General features: G+C 48.3%; 1 protein-coding gene across 3 annotated transcripts in view; it reads right to left on the reverse strand.

The window, feature by feature from the left end:
* Positions 1–10,585: 10,585 nt before the first annotated feature.
* Positions 10,586–27,467, reverse strand: part of INSC (INSC spindle orientation adaptor protein) — a 421,594-nt gene continuing 404,712 nt past the window's right edge. For all 3 annotated transcript variants that reach the window (XM_077286597.1, XM_077286595.1, XM_077286596.1), the window contains one exon: positions 10,586–11,616. In XM_077286597.1, coding sequence (XP_077142712.1) covers positions 11,488–11,616 — 129 coding nt within the window. In that variant the 3' untranslated portion in view covers positions 10,586–11,487. The remainder of the gene's footprint in view (positions 11,617–27,467) is intronic.

The raw sequence follows: 27,467 nt of genomic DNA on the forward strand, positions 1-27,467 counted from the left end.
CAGCCGCGACCAATCAGCGACATGGGATTTCCGTTAATGAAGTTGCAGACAGACAGACAAACAGACAGAAGTACCCCTTAGACAATTATATAAATACTAGATTGTGGCCCGATTCTAACACATCGGGTATTCTAGAATATGCATGTCCCCGTAGTATATGGACAATGATGATTCCAGAATTTGCGGCAGACTGTACCCGTCGCTGATTGGTCGAGGCAACCTTTATGACATCATCGTCGCCATGGCAACCATTATGACATCTACGTCAATACTGTGCCCGTCGCTGATTGGTCGAGGCGAATTCGCGGCAGACTGTGCCCATCGCTGATTGGTCGAGGCAACCTTTATGACATCATCGTCGCCATGCTGTGCCCATCGCTGGCAGCCTCGACCAATCAGAGACGCGGGATTTCCAGGACAGACAGACAGAAAAACCCTTAGACAATTATATACAGTTAGGTCCATATATATTTGGACAGAGACAACATTTTTCTAATTTTGGTTATAGACATTACCACAATGAATTTTAACCCCTTAGTGACAGAGCCAATTTGGTACTTAATGACCGAGCCAATTTTTACAATTCTGACCAGTGTCACTTTAAGAGGTTATAACTCTGGAACGCTTTATCGGATCCCGCTGATTCTGAGATTGTTTTTTCGTGACATGTTGTACTTCAAGATAGTGGTAAAATTTCTTCGATATTACTTGCGATTATTTATGAAAAAAATGGAAATATGGCGAAAATTTTTAAAATTTTGCAATTTTCAAACTTTGTATTTTTATGCCCTTAAATCAGAGAGATATGTCACAAAAAATAGTTAATAAATAACATTTCTCACATGTCTACTTTACATCAGCACAATTTTGGAAACAATTTTTTTTTTTGTTAGGGAGTTATAAGGGTTAAAAGTTGACCAGCAATTTCTCATTTTTACAACACCATGTTTTTTTAGGGACCACATCACCTTTAAAGTGATTTTGAGGGGTCTATATGATAGAAAATAACCAAGTGTGACACCATTCTAAAAACTGCACCCCTCAAGCTGCTCAAAACCACATTCAAGAAGTTTATTAACCCTTTACGTACTTCACAGGAACTAAAACAATGTGGAAGAAAAAAATGAACATTTAACTTTTTTTTGCAAACATTTTACTTCAGAACCATTTTTTTAATTTTCACGAGTGTAAAAACAGAAATTTAACCACAAATTTTGTTGTGCAATTTTTCCTGAGTACGCCGATACCCCATATGTGGAGGTAAACCACTGTTTGGGCGCACCGCAGAGCTTGGAAGTGAAGGAGCACCGTTTGACTGTTTCAATGCAGAATTGGCTGGAATTGAGATCGGACGCCATGTCGCGTTTGGAGAGCCCCTAATGTGCCTAAATAGTGGAAACCCCCCACAAGTGACACCATTTTGGAAACTAGACCCCCCAAGGAACTTATCTAGATGTGTGGTGAGCACTTTGAACCCCCAAGTGCTTCACAGAAGTTTATAACGTAGAGCCGTGAAAATAAAAAATCGCATTTGTTTTCACAAAAATGATTTTTTCGCCCACAAATTCTTATTTTCACAAGAGTAACAGGAGAAATTAGACCACAAAAGTTGTTGTGCAATTTCTCCTGAGTACGTCGATACCCAATATGTGGAGGTAAACCACTGTTTGGGCGCACCGCAGAGCTTGGAAGTGAAGGAGCACCGTTTGACTTTTTCAATGCAAAATTGGCTGGAATTGAGATCGGATGCCATGTCGCGTTTGGAGAGTCCCTGATGTGCCTAAACAGTGGAAACCCCCCACAAGTGATACCATTTTGGAAACTAGACCCCTTAAGGAACTTATCTAGATGTGTGGTGAGCACTTTGAACCCCCAAGTGCTTCACAGAAGTTTATAACGTAGAGCCGTGAAAATAAAAAATCTAATTTTTTCTACAAAAATGATCTTTTTGCCCCCAAGTTTTTATTTTCACAAGGGTAACAAGAGAAATTGGACCCCAAAAGTTGTTGTCCAATTTGTCCTGAGTATGCTGGTACCCCATATGTGGGGGTAAACCACTGTTTGGGCGCACGGCAGAGCTCGGAAGGGAAGGAGCGCCATTTTGGAATGCAGACTTTGATAGAATTGTCTGCGGGCGTTATGTTGCGTTTGCAGACCCCTAATGTACCTAAACAGTAGAAACCCCCAACAAGTGACCCCATTTTGGAAAATAGACCCCCCAAGGAACTTATCTAGATATGTGGTGAGAACTTTGAATGCCCAAGTGCTTCACAGAAGTTTATAATGCAGAGTAGTGAAAATAAAAAATATTTTTTTTCCCACAAAAAAGATTTTTTTAGCCCCCAAATTTTTATTTTCACAAGGGTAACAAGAGAAATTGGACCCCAAAAGTTGTTGTCCAATTTGTCCTGAGTATGCTGGTACCCCATATGTGGGGGTAAACCACTGTTTGGGCGCACGGCAGAGCTCGGAAGGGAAGGAGCGCCATTTTGGAATGCAGACTTTGATAGAATTGTCTGCGGGCGTTATGTTGCGTTTGCAGACCCCTAATGTACCTAAACAGTAGAAACCCCCAACAAGTGACCCCATTTTGGAAAATAGACCCCCCAAGGAACTTATCTAGGTATGTGGTGAGAACTTTGAATGCCCAAGTGCTTCACAGAAGTTTATAATGCAGAGTAGTGAAAATAAAAAATGATTTTTTTCCCACAAAAAAGATTTTTAGCCCCCAAGTTTTTATTTTCACAAGGGTAACAGGAGAAATTGGACCCCAAAAGTTGTTGTCCAATTTATCCCGAGTACGCTGATGCCCCATATGTGGGGGTAAACCACTGTTTGGGGGCACGGCAGAGCTCAGAAGGGAGGGAGTACCATTTGACTTTTTTAGCGCAAAATTGGCTGTCGTGTTTGGAGACCCCCTGATGTACCTAAACAGTGGAAACCCCCAAATTATAACTCCAACCCTAACTCCAACACACCCCTAACCCTAATCTCAACCCGATCCATAATCCTAATCACAACCCTAACGATAATCACAACCCTAACCCCAAAACAGCCCTAATCTCAACCCTAACCATAACCCTAATCAAAACCCTAAATCCAACACACCCCTAACCCTAATCCCAACCCTAATCCCAACCCTAATCCCAAACGTAACACTAATCCCAACCCTAATCCAAACCCTAACCCTAATCCCAACTCTAACCCTAACTTTAGCCCCAACCCTAACCCTAACTTTAGCCCCAACCCTAACCATAACTTTAGCCCCCGTCGTCACAAAAAAAGTTCAATGTAACCTTTTTTTTGTACGTCGCGTCCGCCATTTCCGCGCATGCGTGGCCGTAACTCTGCCCCCTCCTCCCCAGGACATAGACTGGGCAGCGGATGCGTTGAAAAACTGCATCCGCTGCCCACGTTGTGCACAATTTTCACAACGTGCGTCGGTACGTCGGGCCGACGCATTGCGACCGCCCCGTACCGACGCAAGTGTGAAAGAAGCCTAAGGCTACTTTCACACTAGCGTCGTACTCGGCCCATCGCAGTGTGTCGGGCCGACGTACCGACGCTAGCGTTGTAAGCGCCGCACAACGGGTGCAGCGGATGCTGTTTTTTCAACGCATCCGCTGCCCCATTGTGAGGTGCGGGGAGGCGGGGGCGGAGTTCCGGCCACGCATGCGCGGTCGGAAATGGCGGACACGTCGCACAAAAAAGTTACATGTAGCTTTTTTTGTGCCGACGGTCCGCCAAAGCACGACGCATCCGTCGCACGACGGATGTGACATGTGGCAATCCGTCGCAATGCGTCGCTAATGCAAGCCAATGGAGAAAAAAACACATCCTGCAAGCACTTTTGCGTTTTTTCTCCAACGACGCATTGCGACGGAAGCCAAAAAACGCTAGTGTGAAAGTAGCCTAACCCTAACCCTAGCCCTAACCCTAACCCTAAATTTAGCCCCAACCCTAACCCTAACCCTAACTCTAACCCTAACTCTAACCCTAACCCTAACTCTAACCCTAACCCTAACTCTAACCCTAACTCTAACCCTAATTTTAGCCCCAACTCGTCTTCTCCTGCCGGCCGGCAGATGGCAGCAGATGGCGGGCGCACTGCGCATGCGCCCGCCATGATGAAAAAGCCGGCTGGCAGGAGAAGACAGAAGAGGACCCAGGGACACCGGGTGAGTATGTTAGGGTCCCCGAATCCCCCTATTTCTCTGTCCTCTGATGTACGATCACATCAGAGGACAGAGAATTACAGATCGCTTTTTTTTTTTTTTTTTTTTGCGGTCGCCGGTAAACTGTTAATTACCGGCGATCGCAAAACATGGGTCGGTGCAAACCGACCCCGATCATGTTCTTTGGGGTCTCGGCTACCCCCGGCAGCCGAGACCCCAAAGATCTTCCGGGTGCCGGGCGGCGGGCATACTGCACGTGCGCCCGCCATTTTTTCCCGGAAAAAAGATGGCGGCGCCCATCGGGAGCCACGAGGAGCACCGGGGGAGATAGGTGAGTATTGGGGGGCTATCGGGGGCCATCGGGGACCCTATTTCTCTGTCCTCCGATGTGCGATCACATCGGAGGACAGAGAAATTAAAAGGCAAATCGCGTTTTTTTTTTTTTTTGTTGCGACCGCCGGTAAACGGTTAATTACCGGCGATCGCAACTCGGGGGTCGGTAAAACCCCCCCGAATCATGTTCTCTGGGGTCTCGGCTACCCTCGGCAACCGAGACCCCAGAGAAAATCCGACTCTGGGGGGCGCTATTCACTTTTTCCACTTTTTGGTTTAAGTACCCTTAGCGGCCGCCGTTAAAAGGCGTATCGGCGGTCGTTAAGGGGTTAAGCAAAACAGTTCAGATGCAGTTGAAGTTCAGACTTTCAGCTTTCATTTGAGGGTATCCACATTAAAATTGGATGAAGGGTTTAGGCGTTTCAGCTCTTTAACATGTGCCACCCTGTTTTTAAAGGGACCAAAAGTAATTGGACAATTGACTCCAAGGCTATTTCATGGACAGTTGTGGGCAATCCCTTTGTTATGTAATTCTCAATTAAGCAGATAAAAGGCCTGGAGTTGATTTGAGGTGTGGTGCTTGCATTTGGAAGGTTTTGCTGTGAAGTAAACATGCGGTCAAAGGAGCTCTCCGTGCACGTGAAACAAGCCATCCTTAAGCTGTGAAAACAGAAAAAACCCATCCGAGAAATTGCTACAATATTAGGAGTGGCAAAATCTACAGTTTGGTACATCCCGAGAAAGAAAGAAAGCACTGGTGAACTCATCAATGCAAAAAGACCTGGGCGCCCACGGAAGACAACAGTGGTGGATGATCGCAGAATAATCTTCATGGTGAAGAGAAACCCCTTCACAACAGCCAACCAAGTGAACAACACTCTCCAGGAGGTCGGCGTATCAATATCCAAATCTACCATAAAGAGAAGACTGCATGAAAGTAAATACAGAGGGTTCACTGCACGGTGCAAGCCACTCATAAGCATCAAGAATAAAAAGGCTAGACTGGACTTTGCTAAAAAAAAATCTAAAAAAGCCAGCACAGTTCTGGAAGAACATTCTTTGGACAGATGAAACCAAGATCAACCTCTACCAGAATGATGGAAAGAGAAAACTATGGCGAAGGCTTGGTACAGCTCATGATCCAAAGCATACCACATCATCTGTAAACCACGGCGGAGGCAGTGTGATGGCTTGGGCATGCATGGCTGCCAGTGGCACTGGGTCACTAGTGTTTATTGATGATGTGACACGGGACAGAAGCAGCCGAATGAATTCTGAGGTATTCAGAGCCATACTGTGTGCTCAGATCCAGCCAAATGCAGCCAAACTGATTGGTCGTCATTTCATACTACAGATGGACAATGACCCAAAACATAAAGCCAAAGCAACCAAGGAGTTTATTAAAGCAAAGAAGTGGAATATTCTTGAATGGCCAAGTCAGTCCCCTGATCTCAACCCAATTGAGCATGCATTTCACTTGTTAAAGACTAAACTTCAGACAGAAAGGCCCACAAACAAACAGCAACTGAAAACCACCGCAGATAAGGCCTGGCAGAGCATCAAAAAGGAGGAAACACAGCGTCTGGTGATGTCCATGATTTCAAGACTTCCGGCAGTTATTGCCAACAAAGGGTTTTCAACCAAGTACTAAAAATGAACATTTTATTTTTAATTATTGAATCTGTCCAATTACTTTTGGTCCCTTTAAAAACAGGGTGGCACATGTTAAGGAGCTGAAACTCCTAAAATCTTCATCCAATTTTAATGTGGATACCCTCAAATGAAAGCTGAAAGTCTGAACTTCAACTGCATCTGAATTGTTTTGTTTAAAATTCATTGTGGTAATGTCTATAATCAAAATTAGAAAAATGTTGTCTCTGTCCAAATATATATGGACCTAACTGTATATAGACTAGATTGTGGCCCGATTCTAACGCATCGGGTATCTATATATATAATTGTCTAAGGGTTTTTCTGTCTGTCTGTCCTGGAAATCCCGCGTCTCTGATTGGTCGAGGCCGCCTGGGCCTCGACCAATCAACGACGGGCACAGTATTGACGTAGAAATCCCGCGTCTCTGATTGGTCGAGGCCGCCAGGCCTCGACCAATCAGCGACGGGCACAGTATCGACGTAGATGTCATAATGGTTGCCATGGCGACGATGATGTCATAAAGGTTGCCTCGACCAAACAGCGACGGGCACAGTCTGCCGCGAATTCTGGAATCATCATTGTCCATATACTACGGGGACATGCATATTCTAGAATACCCGATGCGTTAGAATCGGGCCACAATCTAGTGGCATGCATGTCCCCGTAGTATATGGACAATGATGATTCCAGAATTCGCGGCAGACTGTGCCCGTCGCTGATTGATCGAGGCAACCTTTATGACATCGTCGCCATGGCAACCATTATGACATCTACGTCGATACTGTGCCCGTCGCTGATTGGTCGAGGCCCAGGCGGCCTCGACCAATCAGAGACGCGGGATTTCCAGGACAGACAGACAGAAAAACCCTTAGACAATTATATATATAGACTAGATTGTGGCCCGATTCTAACGCATCGGGTATTCTAGAATATGCATGTCCCCGTAGTATATGGACAATGATGATTCCAGAATTCACGGCAGACTGTGCCCGTCGCTGATTGGTCGAGGCAACCTTTATGACATCATCGTCGCCATGGCAACCATTATGACATCTACGTCGATACTGTGCCCGTCGCTGATTGGTCGAGGCCTGGCGGCCTCGACCAATCAGAGACGCGGGATTTCTACGTCGATACTGTGCCCGTCGCTGATTGGTCGAGGCCCAGGCGGCCTCGACCAATCAGAGACGCGGGATTTCCAGGACAGACAGACAGAAAAACCCTTAGACAATTATATATATAGATGGATCCTTTATTGAGAATCATGTGTGGCCATTATACAGTATGGATCAGTGTGTCCATTATACAGTATGGAGCATCATGTGTGACCATTATACAGTATTGAGCATCATGTGTGGCCATTATACAGTATGGAGCACTATGTGAGGCCATTATACAGTATGGAGCATCTTGTGTGGCCATTATTTAGTATGGAGCATCATGTGTGGCCATTATACAGTATGAATCAGTGTGGCCATTATACAGTATTGAGCATCATGAGTGGCCATCATACAGTATTGAGCATCATGTATGGCCATTATACAGTATGGAGCATCTTCTGTGGCCATTATACAGTTCTGAGCATCATGTGTGGCCATTATACAGTATGCAGCACTGTGTGGCCATTATACAGTATGGAGCATCATGTGTGGCCATTATACAGTATGGATCAGTGTGGCCATTATACAGTATTGAGCATCATGAGTGGCCATTATACAGTATTGAGCATCATGTGTGGCCATTATACAGTATGGAGCATCATGTGTGGCCATTATACAGTACTGAGCATCATGTGTGGCCATTATACAGTGTGGAGCATCATGTGTGGCCATTATACAGTATGGAGCGTCATGTGCACTGTATGGCCATATTTTTTTCTGCTTATAATTATTGTTTATGAAACAGTGTGATCAGCAGTGCTAAATGGGTGTGGTTGGGGCGCGGATATGGGTGTGACTAGTTGTGAAATGGGTGTGGTCAGGGGTGTGGTCTTAAATTTGCCCCTCTTTGCCTTTTTCAAAAGTTGGGAGGTATGCTTCCAGATCTCCAAGGGTTAAATGTGTTTTATGTACTTGTATGTGGTACAGATAGAATACCCCAAGTGGCTGCAGTTAGCTGGGACAGGGTTAACAGTACTGGCCAACCCAGATGGTAGGGGGGAATTAAGTGTTAGAGACAGAGGCAGTAAGTGACATTTCAGTTAACGCGAGGGCAGGAGTGCACATGCATCAAGAATGGTGGGCTGCTAGGAACGATGTGAGCTCAATATTCGGGACAGCAGATTGCCATAAATACTTACCATGTGATTCCGTCTAATGGCCAAGGGCAACCTAGAGATGGATGTCGGGGGCCAGTGGCACACTAAGTGTAACGCTTGTGCCCAGACTGGATGGCGTGAGCGTGCGGGGTGTGTGGCCCACTGTGCCACAAACTAGACTTCCCTGGAAGGGGCTTGACTAAGCAGCTTCCTTGGTGTTCACTGGAGCCTCTAGTGGTGAGGTCAGGCTTGTGTGACAGGTAGCTACCAGGTGCCACTTCAGGGTTGAGTCTGGCTGTGGCTACTGATCCCACTGGGGGACGGGACACTGACAGGCAGGCGGGCACGGCTGAGACACTGGCAGGCAGGCGGGCATGGCTGAGACACTGGCAGACAGGTAGGCACGGCTGAGACACTGGCAGGCAAGCGGGCATGGCTGAGACACTGGCAAGCAGGCACAGCTAACAGGACTGGAACCGGTACGGGTAAGACAGGAACATAGATAGGTATGAGTAGTTTATGGAGATAGGTAGGGACCTGTTCAGACTGCAGGACTAAGACCCGCAAGATGCGGAATGAGAGCGATGCAAAACCGCAAGGAGCGGAGCAAGGCAGAACCGCATGGCATGGAGCAAGAGCAAGACAGAATCACAGAGCGAGAGCAAGACGGAACTGCAAGTGAGCAGAGCCAGGTGCAGAGTGGAGCCAAGGCAGAACGGAGCTGCAAGGAGCAGAACCGAGAGCAGAGCAAAGCCACAGGGTGCGGCGAGCAGAGCAGAAGTAAACACAGAAAGCAGAGCACAAGGATACACCCAGCAGGGTAGGGAAGGTCACATACAAGGTTACAAGTAGACACAGGTCAGGTACAGGAACAGGATAAGATACAAGAGTAGGACACAGTACAGACAAGAACGGACACGGGAACAGATACTGGGCAGGGACACGGGCCTGAGTATGCAGCCCTCAGGGAAGCAGAAACAAAACATACAAAGCACAGTAATAGGTCTGGATATGCAGCCCCCAGAAAAGGCAGAGACTGGACTGGACCTGGCAACTCAGCAGCAAAGTACAGACTGACAGAGTACGTTGCTCAGCCCCCACCCTATGGGTGGGGATGTCTTAAGTACCTGAGGTCTCATGGCAATTGGCTGGGGACACCTTAGGAAGGTGCACACCACCTCAAGAAGTGCCAGCGGGGACGCCCTATGCACACAGCCAGGAAGTATACAAAGAGCAGACAGGAGACATGAGGTACACAACATGGAGCCGGCAGCAGACAGAACTCACAGCATGGCCTGGAGCAGTGAGTAAGTGTATGGCAGGTGGGGAATGGGAGGCCATGCAGTGATGCCGGTAGGGTAGTTACACTCAGCTTGTGAAGCTAGACGAAAGGATGGACTCAGACTACATGGGGTGGAAGGTATCGCAATCCAGAAATGCTGCTAGAGGTGAGGAAGATCCCCTAGGTCTAGGAAAGCCAGAGAGGGGGATATGCCACCTATCTCAAGAACCAGGGCTAAAGTTTATCCGGTACCTGTGGGAAAGCTGACAACTTGTATCCTTTAAACCTGCTTGTAAATATTGTACAGACTGCTATTCTCACAGTAAAAGTTTGTTTTTTTATTACCCATGTGTCTCCTGGACTGTTTGTTGCCCTAGTTCTGGGAGAGGGATTCCTGGACCCAGAAAAGGTCTGCTGGCCAGAAGTAGAAAGCATCACATACACAGCAGCACACCAGGACTGAGACGCCCCTTGTTTATAGGATGCCATAGTGAGTGGGGACCGAAGCTCACCCACGACTACCTCACTTGGGCATCTTACAGCTGTGTAATGCTTCATTTCTCCTGTGGTGGCGCTGGAGGGAAACTGAACACTTACCAGGCTCAGCTACAGCTCGCAGCTGATCGCTGGGATCACTTCTGATCATTACATTGTGTGTTATTTCCTATCTGATTCTTGATTTGTCGACCGAATGTACAGATGTAATATAATAAGGAATCCATGATTGTGTGCACATTGGTGTGGATGCCTCCATGCTGGCACTGCGTGTCTCAGTAGTGCAGCCTCAGCTACAGCCAATCACGTCTCAGCCTGGGAACAGGGGCTCATCATAGCCGCACTGTAATTGGGTTATAAACTCTCGTACTCTGCGTTTTCTATTCTGGTTTCACTTTTATTATAAAAGTTTGTCTTTTATATATTATTTCATGCTGTATAGAAATGCATCAAAATATCAGATACAAAAGAGGAAATGTGCTGTAAAAAAGTCAATGTAGGAAATGCCGATTACTGGGGTGTTTACTGCGCTGGACGAGACCCACATGTTCAAAATATAGAGATGGCTCAAGCCTGCAGAACGCGGGCTCTTCTGTGTAGGACGCTGGGTATTCTGTGCAGGACGCTGGGTCTTCTGGGCAGGACGCGGGGTCTTCTGGGCAGGACGCGGGGTATTCTGGGCAGGACGCGGGGTATTCTGGGCAGGACGCGGGGTATTCTGGGCAGGACGCGGGGTATTCTCGGCAGGACACTGGGTCTTCTGTGCAGGACGTGAGGTCTTCTGGGCAGGACGCGAGGTCTTCTGGGCAGGACGCGGGGTCTTCTGGGCAGGACGCTGGGTCTTCTGGGCAGGACGCAGGGTCTTCTGGGCAGGATGCAGGGTCTTCTGGGCAGGACGCAGGGTCTTCTGGGCAGGACTCAGGGTCTTCTGGGCAGGACGCTGGGTCTTCTGTGCAGGACGTGGGGTCTTCTGTGCAGGACGTGGGGTCTTCTGTGCAGGACGTGGGGTCTTCTGTGCAGGACGCTGGGTCTTCTGGGCAGGACGCGGGGTTTTCTGTGCAGGACGCAGGGTTTTCTGGACAGGACGCGAGGTCTTCTGGGCAGGACGCGGGGTCTTCTGGGCAGGACACTGGGTCTTCTGAGCAGGACGCGGGGTTTTCTGTGCAGGACACGTGGTCTTCTGTGCAGGACATGGGGTCTTCTGCGCAGGGTGCCTGGAGCTGTGACTGGCACTTTATAATTACTGCATCCTGATAATAAAGGGGATTGGGGGCACATATTTTTAGCTTCCACTACACAAAACTTTCTTCCATATTAGAACACAGCAGAAATGAGTCCACAAGTCGCGGTTTCACCAATTGTTGCAGATCTGAGTCTTCAATTCCTCCAGGACAAGCAATCGCCAATCTCCGCAGTGCAGCCTGGGAAATCAGAATGACAAGGGTTAATAGAAGGATATATATTATGAGATGAAGAAGGCGCTGAATGACACCGATGGCCGAGAGTTCAGCTGCATTTACACTGCAAATTATTGGGACAAGCATCCTTAATGACTCAAATTACCATTCTCTTTCCGTGTAAACAGGCGCCCATCACCCAATGAAGGAGAAAAGCGCTCATTATTGGAGAAAATTATCTTTTGTACAGCACAAAAGATTACTTTTCTCTGCAGCACATTGTCCTCTGTAACCAGTATGTGCTGCGGAGAACATTGGCAGCCTGTGTGCACGGATGGTCTATTACAGATCAATTACACATCGCTCAATCACAACATTTACCACGATCTGCCTGTGTAATCCCAGTATAAAAGAGAAGATCATTGAGATTGAGGAATGCAATCTATTGCTGCCAGTTATCAGCCTGCTATCAGCCATGAGGTGACCGATATCGGCCACTCCTCTTATCAGTCACATCTTATTACAGTACAGAAGTGATATATCAGCTCCTGCACTGTTATATCCCGTGGTTAGTGCACTTTATTATTATTGGATACAACAGCTGCAGGCTTATTGCGTTATTACTGTGTTCAGCAGATGGCGCTGTATTTTTTGGCTATATTATTTGCCAGTGTTTGTGAAGACTGCAGCGTGTGACCTCTCTAGGTGCTTGGTCTTGCTCTATGTCCCTAGCAGAACACTTCATTCTCCCAAAATGTCTGAGATCTGAAGATTCTGCTAAAAGCTGAAATCTGCAACAGGATATGGACTCACCAAGCAAAGAGCCCGGCACGGCTTGGTGACTACACTGGGACAAGGAATCTTCCAGAGGTTCTCATCTCTTGCTTACATGTAAGAAACCCAATGCTTACACACAAACGCTGGGACTGGCCCATCGGGGAGCTGGAGAATCCTCCGGTGGGCCTGGCCAGCACTGACTAGCGATGGGAGGCGCCTTCCTCTCATGCCTTAGATCTGCTCAGCGCTGATCAGCTAATCCGCATCCACACCCGCACACTCCCTCATTTCTCTGCTGTACTGGTGCAATTTTATCTTACTTGCTTGACAGAAAAATAATAAAATGATGGCTCTCAGAACGAGAGGAGATAAAACAAAAGTGGAAACTTTCCTTCTGGTTAAAGGTTCTGGCTCATGGTGGCAAGAAAATAGCAATAAAAAAACCATACATGCTTACAGGGTCCCCAGCAGGTGATGGTGCAGACACCGCCATTATGTATACGGGATCAGCGGGAGTAGGGCTGTTGTAATAAACAGCTGCACTGCTGCCGAGATCGGAGTTAGCTCTGATCCAGGCCGAAATGATCACCAGGCTCAGTAACATCACAGGGACTGGTGTCACTGTGCAGACAGTAAAGGGCTCTGGTCTGGCTCATTAAGAAGCCCCTAAGGGCCGACCAGTGGTTCTGTATGGTGGAGCAGGAGCCTGTGCACACTAGTATGAACAGGCACAATATTCTGCCTGCATGGATCAGTTCCTTTATATGATTAAAAAGAAGAAAAACAGTTAAAAGGAACCGGTCAGGTGATTCTGGCTGCCCGAACCACGGAGCGTGATGCAGAAACCAGCTCCATCATTACAGATACACAATACAGGACGAATATAAGCTGGCCCCTGACTGTCAGACACTTCTGGGGCCCATGGAAGCTAAAAAGTGGCCAAATTCATTAAGAGGCGCACGCAGCCTCACACACTGCGTTGTGTCTCATGTTCATGTGCTCAATGCTGGAGCACAAACAGGTACAATGTGTATATAAACTATTGCAGCGTGGACCCTGTGCAATCAATACCACCTGTCAGCCCTCAGACCCCCAGTCAGACACTGCACACAAAGGACCCATGGAAAATGGCTGCAGCTCCATAACGTAAACTTGACAAACTGAATAATGACAAGCGCCAACTATGTTTCTGTCCAGAGATAACTTGTGGGAGGTTATTATCGCAGAGATATCGCAGATTAATAATGCAGAACGGGACACAAAGAGCAGACAGGCAAGAGCCATTATACGGTGATTGGTGGAGGACGACCAACTGAGACACCAAAGACATGAGAACACGGCTGTGACAACACAGCATTTATTCTTAATTATGCCCGATGTATTCTCCAATAGCTCAAGAGACATAGGCCATTGTGCATATGAGCCTGAATATTGACTATTGAATTGATGTTTGTTGCAGCTTATTGTGCTGCCATCCTTGGAGGACAGGGACACATGGTAATTGAATAATCGATGATTGCTAATATGTTGATTACCGATTGTATCAGTCCATGCAGCTTGTTGACTTGCAAACAATGATGGACAAACTATGCAGATTGATTGAATACTCGAACAATGAGAGTTGACCTCATCCCACCTTCCCCCTGACCTGTGGATTGGAGGACAGATGTGGGTATAAAAAGGGACCTCTATCCTACAGAGAGACTCTACAGAACAGCAGCCAGGGAACCATAGCTCTGTCTGGAGGAACACAGATTACAGACTTCATGACAGTAGCCAAGATACCATGGGTCCAATTGGAGGAACACAGATTACAGACTTCATGACAGTAGCAAAGATACCATGGGCCCAACTGGAGGAAAACAGATTTGGAACTCTACAGGACACCACAGAAGGTGATGGTGGAATCATTCTTAGAGGGATGAATACAAGGTCACACAAGAAGAAAACTGAAGAACGATTCACATCACACAAACACTTAAAGGGGTTTATAACCCCCTGACTAAACCTGGATACCGGCAGAAAGACTTTTGAAACTCTCCGGCGCTCTATGTTAATCCTGCCCGTCTGATAGACATCCATGCTGAGGCGTCTATCCTTCCTCCCGGCTTCTGCCCAAAGTAGGGCACATGCACACTTATATTTTAGGCTCTGTCGGCAGTAGGGCGCATGCGCACTTATGTTTTAGGCTCTGTCGGCAGTAGGGCACATGCGCACTTATGTTTTAGGCTCTGTCGGCAGTAGGGCGCATGCACACTTATGTTTTAGGCTGTTGGTAGTAGGGCGCATGCACACTTATGTTTTAGGCTCTGTTGGCAGTAGGACACATGCGCACTTATATTTTAGGCTCTGCCCGCAGTAGGGCCCATGTGCACTTATATTTAAGGCTCAGTCTGCAGTACGGCGCATGCACACTTATATCTTAGGCTCAGTCTGCAGTAGGTAGGGCAGAGAAATGTATGCAGGCGCAAGATTTTCTTGCCCAGCAGCAGAACTATGATCAGCCACAAGGAGTAGGAATAGACACCTCAGCAGGGATGCCTATTGGGAGAATTTACATAGATCGTGGGATAGTTTCTAAATGTTTTTGTGGGGTATACAGGGGGAGTTAGGGGGTATGTACACCTGTATGGAATGCAGCAAATGCGCTGATTAAGGCGCTAGACTTAGTTAACACATGAAAATAGTGATGACAGGTTCCCTTTACAGAATGACTGTACAATGTGGAAAGAAATACAGAAGCAATTTGCAAAAGGGACCAAACAAAAGGTGAAGGCTTCAATCTCTTCTTTCTTTAAACCGAGTGGAGTGATGAGAAGCCCCCTGGTGGTCTGCACTCCCACAATGCTTTGCTGCAATAACATTTAATGTTATGAGACCAGTCACAATGTGTCATCTCACTGCTGTATATCCATCTTTAGGTCACTGTAGATGTTATCTGGTGGAAGGTGTTATAGCAGAGATGGAGCCAGGCCTAGTGTCTTTGATCATCTTTCCACCCCCTGGTGTGTTGAGCAGCTGCTAATTTATCCCAAAAAAGCTCACACAATCCCTCACACCTGACCCTCTACTCAGCCCTATAAATTTAGTAGCATTTTAAGGGGTGCACGGGTGTGGGGTGCATGCACGCGTCCCTGCAGCAAAGTATCCAGATGCTGCAGTTAATTTGACGGCAGTTAGTCAGGGAAACAGTCAGGTAATCCACACTATGTACTCCCTCTTAGCCATGTGCTCTATTTCTATCCTCCTGTGTTCCCTTACCAGCCACATTCACAGCCCCATCCCCTCTCCATCATCCCTCATCCACATCAGCCCCTCTCTCCTTCCTTCTCCCATGTACAGCTCCATTGCACTTCTCATCTTCATAAAAACCTCAGCCCATCTTGCCCAAACACATTGCACAAAAAACCATGTCACAATTCCAAGAACTACTTGCTCTTTATCTTTCTACTGCTACTGATTTCAAGGGATATCTTCCCCAACCCCGGTCCACTATCTGCCATCCTCAACCCCTCCTCCACCTCACATTGAAACCTTACTAACATTAGCTGTACTCCTTCATCTCCTTCTTTTAATTGTGCACTCTGGAATCCACGGTCTGTATGCAATAAGCTTCCTTTCCTGCACAACTACGTTCTCAACAACTCTCTGAATCTGTTGGCCCTCATTGAAACCTGGATTCAGGATTCTGATACTGTCTCCCCTGCTGCTATTTCTCATGGCAGCTTACACTTTTCTCAGTCCCCGAGACCCACAAACAGACTTGATGGTGGAGTCGGCATGCTCAACACAATGCACTTTCCAGGTCATCCCCCAGTTCCATCACTCTCATTTCCTTCTTTTAAAGTACACCATCAGGCTCTTCCATCGCCTTTCCCTCAGAGTAGCAGTCGTATATCGTCCCCCAGGCTCGCCCACCCAGTTCCTTGACCACTTCTCTGCCTGGCTGCCACACTTCATGTCCTCAGAACTCCCAACCCTTATCCTGGGAGACATCAACATCCCCATTAACAGCCTCACTTCCACATCTGCATCCCAGCTTCCATCTTTAACCACTTCTCTAGGCCTCTCACAGCTCTCAACCTCTGAGACACACAAAGACGGTAACACCCTGGACCTGGTCTTTGTCCGGCTCTGTTCAATCTCCTACCTAGATAGCACACCGCTTCCCCTCTCTGACCACAACATTCTCTCCTTCACGCTCACAAATCATTGCCCACCCCAGCACACTCCTACCTACCACACATTCAGAAATCTACATGCCATTAACCCTCATTCACTCACAGACTCCTTACACTCATCATTGTCCCCAATCTCCTCTTTTTTCTGTCCTGATCTGGCTGTACACCACTACAACAACACTCTAAGAAGCACCCTGGACCAAGTAGCTCCCCTCACCCTCAGAACCTCCAAACACAGAGTAAAATAGCCCTGGCTCATATCGCAAACCCGATTTCTCCAGCGATGCTCTAGGTGGGCTGAACGCCTGTGAAGGAAAACTCACACGCCAGATAACATAAATTTGTAGTGGATGAAGTTAAAGGGAACCTGTCACCCCGGTTTTTCATTCGGAGATAAAAATACCGCTATATAGGGCATGAGCTGTGCTTTACAAAAGTGTTTTTTTTCTACCCTGATTCCCCACCTAAGCTGCCGAAATTACTTACCAAAGTCGCCATTTTCGCTTGTCAATATTGCTGGTCTGGTCATAGGGGCGTGGTGACAAAGCTGTTTCTTCCCCCAGATCTTGCTTAGGTTTCCGTTGGTGGCGTAGTGGTTTGCGACTGCGCAGGTGACGAAAAACAGCGCGCTCTGCGCTATATCCCTGGTGATCGGTGGGGGCGGCCATCTTCCTGTGGCCGCGCGTGCGCAGTTGGAGCGCTCTGCTGCCCGGGGCTTCAGGAAAATGGCCGCGGGCTGCCGCGCGTGCGCAGATGGAGATCGCAGCGGCCATTTTCCTGAAGTCGAGATGCAAACTCTGCTTCAGGAAAATGGCCGCCGCGATCCCCATCTGCGCACGAGCGGCATCCCATGGCCATTTTCCTGAAGCCCCGGGCAGCAGAGCGCTCCAACTGCGCACGCGCGGCCACAGGAAGATGGCCGCCCCCACCGATCACCAGGGATATAGCGCAGAGCGCGCTGTTTTTCGTCACCTGCGCAGTCGCAAACCACTACGCCACCAACGGAAACCTAAGCAAGATCTGGGGGAAGAAACAGCTTTGTCACCACGCCCTTATGACCAGACCAGCATGATTGATAAGCGAAAACGGCGACTTTGGTAAGTAATTTCGGCAGCTTAGGTGGGGAATCAGGGTAGAAAAAAAACACTTTTGTAAAGCACAGCTCATGCCCTATGTAGCGGTATTTTTATCTCCGAGTGAAAAACCGGGGTGACAGGTTCCCTTTAAGAACCTATAATTTTGCCCTTCACCTCGCCAAACAGACCTAAAACACCACCCTGCTCACCTCACTATCTAACAACCTTAGAGAACTTTTTGACACCTTTCACTCCTTCCTCAGTCTGAAAGCACAGGCCCCTATCACAGACATCTGTGCTGATGACCTGGCCTCCCACTTTATAGAGAAAATAGGTAATATCCATCAGGAAATCCACTCCCAGCCACCAAGTGCACTGACTCCAATCCCTCCCTGCATCTCCCCTGGCTCACGCTCCACATTTGATCCCATCACAGAAGAAGTTTCCAGGCTCCTCTCTTCTTCTCCTCCGACTACATGCACTACCGACCCCATTCCCTCTCATCTCCTCCAGTCTCTCTCCAGTCGTCACAACTTGCCTAACTATAATCTTTAATCTCTTCCTCTCCTTAGGCATTTTCCCCTCCTCCTTCAAACACTCTATCATTACTTCATTATTAAAAAAAAACCTCTTTCGACCCATCCTGCACAAATAACTACCGACCAGTCTCCAATCTCCCATCTCTAATCTCTTGGAGTGCCTGGTCTACTCCCGCCTTAAGGTACCATCACACTAAGCGACTTTACAACGATAACGATAGCGATCCGTGACGTTGCAGCGTCCTGGATAGCGATATCGTTGTGTTTGACACGCAGCAGCGATCAGGATCCCGCTGTGAGATCGCTGGTCGATGCTGAAAGTCCAGAACTTTATTTCGTCGCTGGATCTCCCGCTGACATCGCTGAATCGGTGTGTGTGACACTGATCCAGCGATGTCTTCACTGGTAACCAGGGTAAACATCGGGTTACTAAGCGCAGGGCCGCGCTTAGTAACCCAATGTTTACCGTGGTTACAATTGTAAAAGTTAAAAAAAAAAACACATACTCACATTCCGGTGCCCGGCGTCCGCTTTCCTGCACTCCTCCTGCATCCTGTGTAAGTGCCGGGCATAAAGCAGAGCGGTGACGTCACCGCTCTGCTCTGTGGGAGATGCCGGAGATGTTCGGCGCTGACACAGGATGCAGGAGGAGTGCAGGGAAGCGGACGCCGGGCACCGGAATGTATGTGTTTTTTTTTTTACTTTTACAATGGTAACCAGGGTAAACATCGGGTTACTAAGCGCTGCCCTGCGCTTAGTAACCCGATGTTTACCCTGGTTACCAGGGGACTTCGGCATCGTTGGTCGCTGGAGAGCCGTCTGTGTGACAGCTCTCCAGCGACCACACAACGACTAAACAGCAACGCTGCAGCGATCGGCATCGTTGTCTATCGCTGCAGCGTCGCTTAGTGTGAAGGTACCTTAACCGGTTACCTCTTCACTCACTCCCTCCTTGACCCTTCACAATCCGGCTTCCGCCCCCTACATTCTACAGAAACTGCACTCATCAAGGTGACCAATGACCTTCTGACAGCAAAATGTGACGGTGACCACTCTGCTCATTCTTCTCGACCTCTCTGCAGCTTTCGACTCTGTTGACCACCCTCTCCTACTCTCTAGGCTCCAGTCACTAGGCATTAAGGACACTGCTCTCTCCTGGTTCTCTTCTGATCACTCCTTCAGTGTTTTGTTTACAGCTCCACTTCATCTCTTCTTCTTCTCACTGTTGGGGTCCCTCTGGGCTCAGTCCTTGGCCCCCTTCTCTTCTCTCTCTACACAGCCCCAATTGGACAGATCATTAGCAGATTTGGCTTTAAGTACCATCTTTATGCTGATGACACACAACTATACACATCATCCCCTGACCTTACCCCCGCTGTACTACAGAACGCCAGTGACTGTCTGTCCGCAGTCTCCAATATCATGTCCACTCTCTATCTGAAACTCAACCTCTCCAAAACTGAACTTCTTCTACTCACACCGTCTACTCACCTCTCTAAACCTGACATCTACCTTTCCATGGGTGGCTCCATAATAATGCCCCGGCAGTAGGCGCGCGCTCTGGGTGTTACGTTTGACTCCGATCTCTCCTTCACATCCCATATACAATCTCTTGCCCGCTCGTGCCACTTATACCTAAAGAACATCTCTAGAATCCACCCCTTTCTCACCATGGAAACAACAAAGACCCTCACAGTCGCCCTGATCCCCTCCCACCTTGACTACTGTAATTCTCTATTAATTGGCCTCCCCTCACTCGACTTTCCCCTCTCCAGTCCATCCTTACTGCAGCAGCCAGGGTCATCCACCTGACTAATCGGTATTCAGACGTGCCTGCTCTTCGCCAGTGATTGCACTGGCTGCCCATTCATTATAGGATCCAATTTGTACTGAATGTTCTCACCCACAAAGCTCTCCACAGTGCGGCCCCCTACATCTCCTCCCTCATTTCTATCTATCATTTACCCGTCCTCTCCACAGTGCATCCCCCTACATCTCCTCCCTCATTTCTATCACCTACTCATCCTCTCCACAGTGCGTCCCCCCTTCTACATCTCCTCCCTCATTTCTGTCTATCACTCTACCCATCCTCTCCACAGTGCGGCCCCCTACATCTCCTCCCTCGTTTCTATCACCTACGCATCCTCTCCACAGTGCGTCCCCTCTACATCTCCTCCCTCATTTCTGTCTATCACTCTACCCATCCTCCCCACACTGCGGTCCCCCTACATTTCCTCCCTCATTTCTATCGCCTACCTGTCCTCTCCAGTTCGGCCCCCACACATCTCCTCCCTCATTTCTATCACCTACCCATCCTCTCCACAGTGCAGCCTCCTACATCTCCTCCCTCATTTCTATCACTCTACCCATCCTCTCCACAGTGTGGCCCCCCCAAATGTCCTCTATCATTTCTGTCTATCATCTACCTGTCCTCTCCACAGTGCGGCCCCCCTTACATCTCCTCCTCATTTCTATCACTCTACCCATCCTCTCCACAGGGCGACCCCCCTACATCTCCTCCATCATTTCTATCACTCTACCCGTCCTCTCCACAGTGCAGCCCCCTTTACATCTCCTCCTCATTTCTATCACTCTACCCATCCTCTCCACAGGGCGACCCCCCTACATCTCCTCATTCATATCACTGTACCCATCCTCTTCACAGTGTGGCCCCCCTACATCTCCTCCATCATTTCTGTCTATCATCTATCTGTCCTCTCCACAGTGCGACCTCCCTACATCTCCTCATTTCTATCACCCTACCTGTCCTCTCCACAGTGTGATCCCCCTACATCTCCTCCCTCATTTCTATCACTCTACCCATCCTCTCCACAGTGTGATCCCCCTTCATCTCCTCCCTCATTTCTATCACTCTACCCATCCTCTCCACAGTCCGGACCCCTACATCTCCTCCCTCATTGCTATTACCTACCCATCCTCTCCACAATGCAACCCCCCTACATATCCCCCCTCATTTCTATCACCTACCCGTCCTCTCCACAGTGCGGCCCCCTACATCTCCTCCCTCATTTCTATCATCCTGCTCATCCACTCCACAGTGCGGCCCCCTACATCTCCTCCATCATTTCTATCACTCTACCTGTCCTTTCCACAGTGCGGCCCCCCTACATCTCCTCCCTCATTTCTATCACTCTACCCATCCTCTCCACAGTGCGGCCCCCCTACATCTCCTCCTCATTCATATCACTCTACCCATCCTCTTCACAGTGTGGCCCCCCTACAAATCCTCCATCATTTCTGTCTATCATCTACCTGTCCTCTCCAAAGTGCGGCCCCCCTTACATTTAAGACTAAGGGGTGATCTTATTTTAATGTATAAATATATGAGGGGACAGTACAAAGACCTTTCTGATGATCTTTTTAATCATAGACCTGAGATAGGGACAAGGGGGCATCCTCTACGTCTGGAGGAAAGAAGGTTTAAGCATAATAACAGACGCGGATTCTTTACTGTAAGAGCAGTGAGACTATGGAACTCTCTGCCGTATGATGTTGTAATGAGTGATTCATTAATTAAATTTAAGAGGGGACTGGATACCTTTCTGGAAAAGTATAATGTTACAGGGTATACAGGTCCTTCTCAAAAAATTAGCATATAGTGTTAAATTTCATTATTTACCATAATGTAATGATTACAATTAAACTTTCATATATTATAGATTCATTATCCACCAACTGAAATTTGTCAGGTCTTTTATTGTTTTAATACTGATGATTTTGGCATACAACTCCTGATAACCCAAAAAACCTGTCTCAATAAATTAGCATATCAAGAAAAGGTTCTCTAAACGACCTATTACCCTAATCTTCTGAATCAACTAATTAACTCTAAACACATGCAAAAGATACCTGAGGCTTTTAAAAACTCCCTGCCTGGTTCATTACTCAAAACCCCCATCATGGGTAAGACTAGCGACCTGACAGATGTCAAGAAGGCCATCATTGACACCCTCAAGCAAGAGGGTAAGACCCAGAAAGAAATTTCTCAACAAATAGGCTGTTCCCAGAGTGCTGTATCAAGGCACCTCAATGGTAAGTCTGTTGGAAGGAAACAATGTGGCAGAAAACGCTGTACAACGAGAAGAGGTGACCGGACCCTGAGGAAGATTGTGGAGAAGGACCGATTCCAGACCTTGGGGAACCTGAGGAAGCAGTGGACTGAGTCTGGTGTGGAAACATCCAGAGCCACCGTGCACAGGCGTGTGCAGGAAATGGGCTACAGGTGCCGCATTCCCCAGGTAAAGCCACTTTTGAACCATAAACAGCGGCAGAAGCGCCTGACCTGGGCTACAGAGAAGCAGCACTGGACTGTTGCTAAGTGGTCCCAAGTACTTTTTTCTGATGAAAGCAAATTTTGCATGTCATTCGGAAATCAAGGTGCCAGAGTCTGGAGGAAGACTGGGGAGAAGGAAATGCCAAAATGCCTGAAGTCCAGTGTCAAGTACCCACAGTCAGTGATGGTGTGGGGTGCCATGTCAGCTGCTGGTGTTGGTCCACTGTGTTTCATCAAGGGCAGGGTCAATGCAGCTAGCTATCAGGAGATTTTGGAGCACTTCATGCTTCCATCGGCTGAAATGCTTTATGGAGATGAAGATTTCATTTTTCAGCACGACCTGGCACCTGCTCACAGTGCCAAAACCACTGGTAAATGGTTTACTGACCATGGTATTACTGTGCTCAATTGGCCAGCCAACTCTCCTGACCTGAACCCCATAGAGAATCTGTGGGATATTGTGAAGAGAAAGTTGAGAGACGCATGACCCAACACTCTGGATGAGCTTAAGGCCGCTATTGAAGCATCCTGGGCCTCCATAACATCTCAGCAGTGTCACAGGCTGATTGCCTCCATGCCACGCCGCATTGAAGCAGTCATTTCTGCCAAAGGATTCCCGACCAAGTATTGAGTGCATAACTGAACATTATTATTTGATGGTTTTTTTGTTTGGTATTAAAAAACACTTTTATTTGATTGGTCGGGTGAAATATGCTAATTTATTGAGACAGGTTTTTTGGGTTATCAGGAGTTGTATGCCAAAATCATCAGTATTAAAACAATAAAAGACCTGACAAATTTCAGTTGGTGGATAATGAATCTATAATATATGAAAGTTTAATTGTAATCATTACATTATGGTAAATAATGAAATTTAACACTATATGCTAATTTTTTGAGAAGGACCTGTATACACTAGATTCCTTGATAAGGCGTTGATCCAGGGAACTAGTCTGATTGCCGTATGTGGAGTCGGGAAGGAATTTTTTTCCCCATGGTGGAGTTACTCTTTGCCACATGTTTTTTTTTTGCCTTCCTCTGGATCAACATGTTAGGGCATGTTAGGTTAGGCTGTGGGTTGAACTAGATGGACTTACAGTCTTCCTTCAACCTTAATAACTATGTAACTATGTAGCTATGTAACATTTCCTCCTCATCTCTATCACCCTACCTGTCCTCTCCACAGTGCGGCCCCCCCTACATCTCCTCCCTCATTTCTATCACTCTACACGTCCTCTCCACAGTGCGGCCCCCCTACATCTCCTCCTCATTCATATCACTCTACCCATCCTCTTCACAGTGTGGCCCCCCTACATCTCCTCCATCACTTCTGTCTATCATCTAATCATCTACCTGTCCGCTCCACAGTGCGGCCCCTCTTACATTTCCTCCTCATCTCTATCACCCTTCCTGTCCTCTCCACAGTGTGACCTCCCTACATCTCCTCCTCATTTCTATCACCCTACCTGTCCTCTCCATAGTGCAGCCTCCTACATCTCCTCCCTCATTTCTATCACCTACCTGTCCTTTCCACAGTGTGATCCCCTACATCTCCTCCCTCATTTCTATCACTCTACCCATCCTCTTCACAGTGTTGCCCCCCTACATCTCCTCCATCATTTCTATCATCTACCTGTCCTCTCCACAGTGCGGCCCCCCTTACATCTCCTCCTCATTTCTATCACCCTACCTGTCCTCTCCACAGTGCGACCCCCCTACATCTCCTCATTTCTCTCACCCTACCTGTCCTCTCCATAGTGCAGCCTCCTACATCTCCTCCCTCATTTCTATCACCTACCCATCCTCTCCACAGTGGGGCCCCCCTACATCTCCTCCCTCATTTCTATCACCTACCCATCCTCTCCATAATGCAACCCCCCTACATATGCTCCCTCATTTCTATCACCTACCCATCCTCTCCACAGTGTGGCCACCTACATATCCTCCCTCATTTCTATCACCTACCCGTCCTCTCCACAGTACATCCCCCTACATCTCCTCCTCATTTCTATCACCCTACCCGTCCTCTCCACAGTGCGGCCCCCCTACATCTCCTCCTCATTTCTATCACCTACCCTTCCTCTCCACAGTGTGACCCCCCTACATCTCCTCCCTCAATTCTATTTCACTACCTGTGGTATCCACAGTGCGGCCCCCCTACATATCCTCCCTCATTTCTATCACCCTGCCCATCCTCTCCACAGTGCGGCCTCCCTACATCTCCTCCTCATTTCTATCACCTACACTTTCCTCTCCACAGTGCGACCCTCCTTCATCTCCTCCCTCATTTCTATTTCACTACCTGTCCTATCCACAGTGTGGCCCCCCCTACATATCCTCCCTCATTTCTATCACCTACCCGTTCTTTCCACAGTGCGGCTTCCCTACATCTCCTCTCTCATTTCTGTCTATCACCTACCCATCCTCTCCACAGTGAGACCCCCTACATCTCCTCCCTCATTTCTATCACCTACCCGTCCTCTCCACAGTGCTGCCCCCTACATCACCTCCCTCATTTCTATCATCTACCCGTCCTCTCCACAGTGCTGCCCCCTACATCTCCTCCTCATTTCTATCATCTACCCATCCTCTCCACAGTGCTGCCCCCTACATCTCCTCCTCATTTCTATCAGCTACCCGTCCTCTCCACAGTGCGGCCCCCCTACATCTCCTCCCTCATTTCTATCACTACCCGTCCTCTCCACAGTGCAGTCTCCTACATCTCCTCCTCATTTATATCACCTACCCATCCTCTCCACAGTGTGGCTTTCCTACATCTCCCTCATTTCTGTCTATCATCTACCCGTCCTCTCCACAGTGAGACCCCCTACATCTCCTTCCTCATTTCTATCACCTTCCCGTCCTCTCCACAGTGCTGCCCCCTACATCTCCTCCCTCATTTCTATCATCTACCCGTCCTCTCCACAGTGCAGCCTCTTACATCTCCTCATTTATATCACCTACCCATCCTCTCCACAGTGCGGCTTACCTACATCACCTCCTCATTTCTATCACCTACCCATCCTCTCCACAGTGCAGCCCCCCTACATCTCCTCCTCATTTCTATCACCTACCTGTCCTCTCCACAGTGCGGCTTCCCTACATCTCCTCCCTCATTTCTATATCACCTATCCGTCCTCTCCACAGTGCGGCCCCCTACATCTCCTCCTCATTTCTATCACCTACCCATCCTCTCCACAATGCGACCCCCTACATATCCTCCCTCATTTCTATCACCTACCCGTCCTCTCCACAGTGCGGCCCCTTACATATCCTCCCTCATTTCTATCACCTACCCGTCCTCTCCAGAGTGCGTCCCCCCACCTCCTCATTTCTATCACCCTGCCCATCCTCTCCACAGTGCGGCCCCCCTACATCTCCTCCTCATTTCTATCACCTACCCTTTCCTCTCCACAGTGCGACCCTCCTACATCTCCTCCCTCATTTCTATTTCACTACCTGTCCTATCCACAGTGCTGCCCCCTACATCTCCTCCCTCATTTCTATCATCTACTCGTCCTCTCCACAGTGCAGCCTCTTACATCTCCTCATTTATATCACCTACCCATCCTCTCCACAGTGCGGCTTACCTACATCACCTCCTCATTTCTATCACCTACCCATCCTCTCCACAGTGCAGCCCCCCTACATCTCCTCCTCATTTCTATCACCTACCTGTCCTCTCCACAGTGCGGCTTCCCTACATCTCCTCCCTCATTTCTATATCACCTATCCGTCCTCTCCACAGTGCGGCCCCCTACATCTCCTCCTCATTTCTATCACCTACCCATCCTCTCCACAATGCGACCCCCTACATATCCTCCCTCATTTCTATCACCTACCCGTCCTCTCCACAGTGCAGCCCCTTACATATCCTCCCTCATTTCTATCACCTACCCGTCCTCTCCACAGTGCGGCCCCCCCTACATCTCCTCCCTCATTTCTATCACATACCCGTCCTCTCCACAGTGTGGGCCCGTCCTACATCTCCTCCCTCATTTCTATCACCTACCTGTCATCTCCACAGTGAGACCCCCCCTACATCTCCTCCCTCATTTCTGTTTATCAGTCTACCCACTTGTTACACTCTGCAAACGACTTTCGACTAACCTCTGCACTAATCCGTACCTCCCACTCCCGGCTCCAAGACCTCTCCCGCATTGCACCAATCCTCTGGAATGCTCTACCCCAAGAAATTAGGACCATCCACAACTTTCATAGTTTTAGGCGCTCCTCAAAACACACCTATTCAGAGCGGCCTATCATGTTCCCTAATCAAAGTCCTTTTTTGTGTAAGTGTGTGCGGCCCATTCACTATCTGAGAATAACCCTCCATCAAACTCCACCGCACCCAGCAGCACCATAAATACTAGCTGGTGACTACCTCATGCAGCCCTTTGTCTATCCCCATTCCCTCAAGATGGCTGGACCATCATCGTAAATATGCCCTGTACTTTGTGTCACCACTAGTGTTGAGCATTCCGATACTGCAAATATCGGGTATCGGCCGATATTCGCTGTATCGGAATTCCGATACCGAGTTCCGATATTTTTGCGATATCGGAAATCAGAATCGGAAGTTCCTATAGTGCAATTATGCACTATAATGGAGTGTGGGCGGTGCGTGGGCGGAGACTGCGTGTGTTTGTGCAGGCGGTGTCTGAGCTTGACCGTGGGGCTCTGTGCTTGTGTGCCGGGGCTCTGCGTGTGTGCCGGGGCTCTGTGCGGGCTGCGGGGCTCCGTGCGGGCTGCCGTGGCTCTGTGCGGGCTGCGGGGCTTTGTGCGGGCTGCCGTGGCTCTGTGCTGGCTGCCGTGCCTCTGTGAGGGCTGCCGTGCCTCTGTGCGTGTGTGCTGGGGCTCTCTGCATGTGTGCAGGCATCGTCCGATGGGACTACAAGTCAGTGATTGACACATTAGCCAATGATGGGACAGTAGTAGTCCCATCATCCGGCTAATGTGTTGAATGAAAAAAAAAATACTCCATACATACTCCAAACATACTACATAC

The sequence above is a fragment of the Ranitomeya variabilis genome, chromosome 2 (assembly GCF_051348905.1).
Source record: "Ranitomeya variabilis isolate aRanVar5 chromosome 2, aRanVar5.hap1, whole genome shotgun sequence".
In the NCBI taxonomy this organism is placed as follows: Eukaryota; Metazoa; Chordata; class Amphibia; order Anura; family Dendrobatidae; genus Ranitomeya; species Ranitomeya variabilis.